The 6,848-nt window shown below is 41.7% G+C and overlaps 1 protein-coding gene across 2 annotated transcripts in view; it reads left to right on the plus strand.

Moving 5' to 3' along the window:
* The window catches only part of LOC137273754 (Golgi-associated plant pathogenesis-related protein 1-like), a 79,784-nt gene extending 73,722 nt beyond the window's left edge, over positions 1 to 6,062 (plus strand). For both annotated transcript variants that reach the window (XM_067806585.1, XM_067806584.1), the window contains exons 3-4: positions 2,150 to 2,272; positions 3,389 to 6,062. In XM_067806585.1, the coding sequence (XP_067662686.1) occupies positions 2,150 to 2,272; positions 3,389 to 3,555 (290 nt within the window). In that variant the 3' untranslated portion in view covers positions 3,556 to 6,062. The remainder of the gene's footprint in view (positions 1 to 2,149; positions 2,273 to 3,388) is intronic.
* The last annotated feature ends 786 nt before the right edge of the window (positions 6,063 to 6,848 follow it).

The raw sequence follows: 6,848 nt of genomic DNA on the forward strand, positions 1-6,848 counted from the left end.
GTGATACGATAGCGCTGTTTCTTGGCCTGGAAGCGGTGTACGTGATTTACAAATGGACACTGAACTGTTCCACGGGTCAATACTGGTAGACGTTGGTTTCAATGTGTTTTCATTGACAACAGGAAGGGTACTCATGTAGTGAGTGAGTTGATTGGCTTCAACGGTGATTTAAAAACCTTCTCAGTTATATCATCGCGTTTACGCGGAAATAAAGACTGAAGATATGCATGTCTTAGAAATTTACAGATGAATGAGATTAGAATTCAAGTGGCAGCTATCTGGCCAGATGGTGGCGGAGGGACGCCGGAAGTGACATGCCTAGCAGCCATGTCTAGAATCTTACCGGTATTAACGACTCAATACTTGGGCAACTGGCCTACAGCCAAAGGCACCACTGGCTTAAAATACCTCTTCCTGGACAAGGAAATGCTAAATAGCACATATCTGCCTAAACAAATATCGTAAATTTAATATCGTTCGCGTGTTACCTTCCGCCTATCAGACAAATTATTTTACAGGTCACAGACCTTTGACTCCGGTCGTAAGGCACTTTCTTCCAAATTGTTGATAATCGTCGGGCTCTGACCGATTCCAAATCGCTCACACACTCCGCAAGCCAATGCTGGATACAAACCACATTTGGGCATTTCATCTAACAAATTGGTCAAATTTACCAGACACTTCTCCACGAGCTGCCTAAGTAGAAAATGGACGTCCGCCCATCCAAAATCAAACCAACAAGAGTCTTGTCAAATGACTGGCATCTCAGTCGATGAAATATGGACATACTGTAATTAATGGCGGGGTTGGCGGTGGTATATTTAGACCGGTGATCTATGCGTGATTGAGTGCCATTTCTCACACCGTAAGGTGAGGTTTGTGAGACTTCCGCACGCTACCGAGCGAAAACCAGAGGCTCTAATCTGGTGAAGTACACGTGATCTGCATGTCATTTGGTGCATACAGAGTATTACATTATTGTGCAATGGTAGGTCCTGTTCCATACGAATGAATAGATATTGATCGACGAATATATTTGTTTTAAGAATGAAAACCCTTGGGGTTTCTCTGGCAGAATTGGCCCCAAGCCGCCACTTGTGATCGTTAAAGACGATTATAGAGAGGATTATGTGTCGTGGTGCCCCAACACCATGGGGTACATTCAGGCGATATCAGTTACAGCTATACACATAGCTTATTGTCAGCGTAAAACAACATTCAGGTCGATGTTTGCTATTGACGTTATGGCTCTGTGAGAAATGGGGTGGTAGGTCTAGCCTAGTGGTTAAAGCGCTCGCTCGTCCAGCCCGAGTTCGATTACCAGTATTGGTCAAATGTTCGGAGCCCCGCTATGAGAAATACTGCCGATAGACAAAGATACGTGTTTGAAAATAATAGGTGTTGTATACATGTTGAGGACGAATCAGATATTTTTCAGAGTAGTCTCCCTTGCTCCGAGGCCACGTGCACAGGAACACAAAGCGTGACATTAAAGTGAAGATCACAATTTATGCGTTTCGTTTCGGGTATTGACCAAGGTTTGCGTTATTCACACCCGTCAGTTAAGAACTAACCTTCCTCTAGATTGTCCCAGTTGATCACCCGCCAATCAGAACGTCCATTTTTCATGCCCACCACGTGACAAACCCCTCGAACGATTAGTGGAGAGCCTAGTGGTTGAAGTGTCGGCACGTCACGCCGATGTCCCGGGTTCGATTACACATATGGATGCAATGAGTGAAGCCCATTTCTGCTGTCCTCAGCTTCGATATGGTTAAATATACTACAAGTGGCGTAATGCCATACTCACCTCGAACGATTCTACCTACATTTTCTTCAATGTCATACTGACACGCCATTATATGACAGAAACGCTGTTATATCCTGGCTCTTAAGGTGATCTTGATATATCCTGCAGTCAGTACTGTTCCTGCTATACCACGGGCGGTGGGGTAGCCTAGTGACTCGTCTTGCCAATACCTATGTTCGATTCCCCACAGGGGCACTATGTGTGAAGCCCATTTCTGGTGTTCCCAGCCTTGATGTTGCTGGAATATTGCTATAAGCGGCGTAAAACTCAACTCACTCACTTACTCTGGCTCGGACACTCAGGTATATTGTTGACATGTCCCTGTGCTCTGTGTTGTAGGTGTGGGGGAGAACATCATCTTCCTGGACCTTAACGGAAAGGATCCCGTGGGGGAGGAGGTCTCCAAACAGTGGTACAGAGAGTGCGCTAAATATGACTATTCAAGTCCAAGATGGCGGAAAGGTGAGTACAGGATGGGAGACAAAGCCGAAATACAAACTCATAAAATCAGATTTCATATCTTCTATTCTGAAAGGCCTGTGAACATACGGATTTGAACTGATCTTCAGTTACTCATACTTGTCGTAAGAGTCGACTAACCGGATCGTGTGGTCAGACTCGCTAACTTGGTTGACATATGTCATCGTATGTCAGCTGCATAGATGCATGCCCATTCTGTCACCCTGTCCTCCCAGTCTGCATACGACAATGAGAAAACAGGCTAATCACACTAGAATATTTGGTAGGTCAGAAAACGGTGGACCCGCCGCTGGAGCTCTGTCTAAATACAGCCCAAGTCAACAAATAGTACATCACAGCACAATTAACGTGTTGATGTTAGTCATACCACATCGTAACTATTGTTGGTCACTCATACTGACCCGGAAACAAGTATGTCGAAGAAATCCCATGCAAGTCTGAATGTGTATCAAGTCTGAAAATGAAGAAAGTCTCAGGGCTCGTTTTCATTATAATTTATATTATGACTCTTACTTATGAACTGCGTTCTTCTGTAAAATATGTTTATTTCAGGGACTAGAAGTTAATCTAAACTACTGTTTATCAAATGTGATAGTAACACCTAACAGCAATGTCTGAACAATGTCTTAACAATTTCAATATGGCGGGCATATCTGAAGAGAGAATTGCATGGATGAATAGTCGGATGAGATACCCCTGATGTCTCACAGATGTTGAAACGCGCATCAATAAGGAAACACGTTATTTCATGTAATTTTACTTAAAATATGTTAATCTGAATACCAGATTCAATGGTGATATAGTAATTGGTAATAGCATTTGCAAGATGGTTGCAGAGGTGACGAGTTTAAAAAAGGGCATCGAATTCTCTGGGTACGCTTTCACGATGGGATGGGTAATTAATGCAGTGCTGAAACTCAGCATGCCTTGCCGTTTCAGAGGAGCTGTCGAAAGTGAAGAAGATTGCTATGGACGAAATACAACTGAAAAACTATAACCATCCACTTTAGGTTTTGATATATCATTGTATTTAATATGTGATATTTAACATGATATTCTTCTTTCGGTGAAACTTATTACAACTACTCTATTCGACAGGTGCGATGAACTTCACCCAAATGATTTGGAGATCTACTTCAGAAATTGGCGTAGGAATATCCAAGGTGAAAGGTCAAGATCGATATGTCGTGGTGACCCAGTACAGACCAGCGGGGAATAACAATATGCCAGGAGAATTTCGCAAAAATGTTCTTCCGCCACAATGACGCCGCTTCCGCTGGAGAAATGGTGGCACTTAATGGGGGAAGAAAGGCTGGTCTTTCAAGTGACAGAATCGCCTATGTGGACTTTTCACGGTGGCATGATCAAGACTTTTGTGGAATTCGAGTCAACCCTTCTCATCACGCTGTTCGGATCCAAACGCGCTCCACTTTGCCTTGTAGCTAGCCAACAGATTTACAAAGTGTTGTAAACAAAATGGCGGCGCAGAAGCCTACTTTTCCGGTGGTCATATGGTTAGACTCACCGGATATGGGCATCATGGGAGTGCGTTACCATAGCAACGGATACCTAATACCGTGAAACGGGAAATTAGAACAGCAATTTTCTGTCGACAGATTTGTTATACTTTTCTGAATGCCTGCTCCTCTCAATCAGTGAGGAAAGAGGAGACTGAGTGGGTCAGTGGAAGTATTTTGATGGCACTGTCCTTAAAGGTCAAGGACGCCCAAGTGCCCAGTGGAATGCAAAGTAGAAATATTAATTTCTTTGTTATTGTGAATATTTTTATTTTCTTTCTTTATTTCGCATAGTGCACTGCTTCGTTATATGTATTTGTGCATGTGGTCATGTTAATTTTTACTTGGCTATGGTTTGAAAAACAAAGCGAATATATTTACTCTTGATATAGATATTTATTACATGTTAATATTATGTGAACTCTATGTACCCTATACCTGATTTCGATTTTCGGTTTAGAAGGCAAACGATGACCTTGACACTGACTTTGACCTCTATATTTGACCAGGCCAGATGGTTACGGTCATTGCCATCAAAGGGTCACGGTGATACCAAACGCCTGTTCCAAGACGTGAAAACGTGTTATGTTTTCGACAAATAACGGTCTCTAGTATGGATCTCATGTGTTCAATATAACATACTGATTCCAGAACAGGAGGACAAGAGTATAGGGACATACAGTCAGTCATGGATGTCATGAAGGGTGCATTTACATTGATGCGTATGACCATTTCACAGTGATATGATGTTTGTTGCAAGGTAAAAGCATGGGGAGACGAATGAAATGTTATTCGTTTCAACTTAAGGGTCAGCTCGGGATGTCATAGCTCTATTGCAATTCTAATGGCCTTGCATGACAAGCAAAAAAATGCGAAATATGGACATGCAGCCCGTGATTTGAGTATCCTTTGGCACAGTGTCTTCACCTGAATAACGGAACACCCTATTCCTTAATTTATTTACTAGTACAAAGTTGTTCATGAATTATTCTGGAATGGATTACTGGCCATCCATTCCATTTTGTGGATATGTTTTACGAAATTACGACAAGGGTGTAGTTGATACTTTTCTTGCTCATTGAATAATTAGTGTTTTCTGCTGAGGAAATCAGAATCAGAAATATCCATGCATTACCATTTTCGTCATCAAGTGTGCATGCACCTCTTTAAGGCGCGTGCTACAAATGCACGTGTCAGTGATACAGAATTGACACGACATTGGTATTGAAACTTGCATGTGAGGCACGTGCAACACATAAATGGAGGCGAGACAACGATCTGTGTCACTTTTGTATGACAGTTGAGGGCTTTCTTTCAGATATGAAACATTATAAAACTTCATTTTTGACTTTATATGCAATGCCTATACTTTTTCATGAAAATATCAAAGTATTCATATAGCGAGGCTTATATTTCACTAAGGGATATTTATTAAAATATTTGGATAGTTTCTCTGAAAGCTGTTTATAACCAAATTGTTGCGACCAGAATATGTGACTATATTATATTTTATATATTTTCATCATTTAGAAGTTCGGATATCTTCATGAAAGAAAACCAACCGTCCGGTTTGATGAGGTTCCACTTTACTGGTTATATTGCGCACAAGTTTTAAGAAAATACTAATTCACCGAAAGTATGTTTCGTAATGAGTTGTTTTATACATACAAAGAATAAAAAATATATTCAATATTAATATTCATATTAATTAGGCAGGGTATTATTTCCCCGTAATGTCACAATACGAACTGTGGCCCCATTCACTACCATTACTTTGTTTGAACGCAAAAGTTTACAATAGGAGACATTTAGATGGCGTCGACACTTGGGTTACGAACCTTTCGTGACGAAACAACAGGAGACATTTAGATGGCGTCGACACTTGGGGTACGAACCTTTGGTGACGAAAGGGTAAACTTCCCTGGGCCACCGAGGATGATCTGAGAGTGGTGGAATAAAAACGGTTTTGTTAGCTTTAAATGTTATATTTGGAACACTTAAAACGATTCCAACTTCGTTCTGGTTCTGCATTTTATTCAGATACCTCCATGGTATGGTGCTTCGCCATATCAGTCTGTGGCAATGACAAGAACGATGTACAAGTATTAAGTTTGAAATACATCTATATGTTCCATTATGAATAACGTCTGCAATAGCAAATGGACAAGGAAAGAGTGTTAATAGAGTTATCTCCCTTCTTTGAGTTTCCCTAGTTTTGTCTGTGATCATGTGATCATTAAACATTCCTTATTTAACGCGTGTTGTTTTTATGTAGCCGTATGTACAGGTCACAAGATACGGGATTGGAACAACCCTGGTGGCGTAGGGGTGGTGCGTGGGTCCGCCTGTACGGCGAGCTTGACTCTAAAGTTTCTAAGGCAACAACATGTCCTATACTAAATCAGGTCACATGTTGTATCTTATAAAGCCGGGGTGGTGGGTTGGCTTAGTGGGTAAACCGTTCGTTCATTACGCCGAACACCCAGGTTCGATTTCCCACATGGGCACAATGTGTGAAGCCCTGGTATTACTGGAACATTGCCAAAGGCGACGTAAAACTAAGCCCACACGCCCACACACACACTCCTCTAAAGCAAGTGAGGAATCGAACCCTGTCTTTCAAATGATGGGTGAGCGCCGTAACCACTGATCTCTGCGATCCCACTTCTGAGGAAGAAGCATGGTAAAGCATGAAGAGTATTTCTGTTTAATGGGGAACTGTAAAGACAGGTACATGCTGCAGAGCGAGATGAGGTCATGAGGCTGACCACCTGGCTGACGTCAGTGATTTAACTAGCGCTTCCTGTAAATACTGACTTTGCACATATGTACTGAACCACAAAAGAAACTGATAGTGGTTTCTCTAAGCACACACTTTAATTCACTCTCAGTAACAAAAACACGGAGGATTGAGTTCCAACTTGATAGTTATGGTTAAACACACTAAGAGTTCACACAAACAAAATCACCAAAAACAGTATCGTTAAGATACCCTAAAATCAACATTGTGCATGGCATCCATGACATCGACGTCCGTACTT

The sequence above is a fragment of the Haliotis asinina genome, chromosome 2, assembly GCF_037392515.1.
Source record: "Haliotis asinina isolate JCU_RB_2024 chromosome 2, JCU_Hal_asi_v2, whole genome shotgun sequence".
Taxonomy (NCBI): Eukaryota; Metazoa; Mollusca; class Gastropoda; order Lepetellida; family Haliotidae; genus Haliotis; species Haliotis asinina.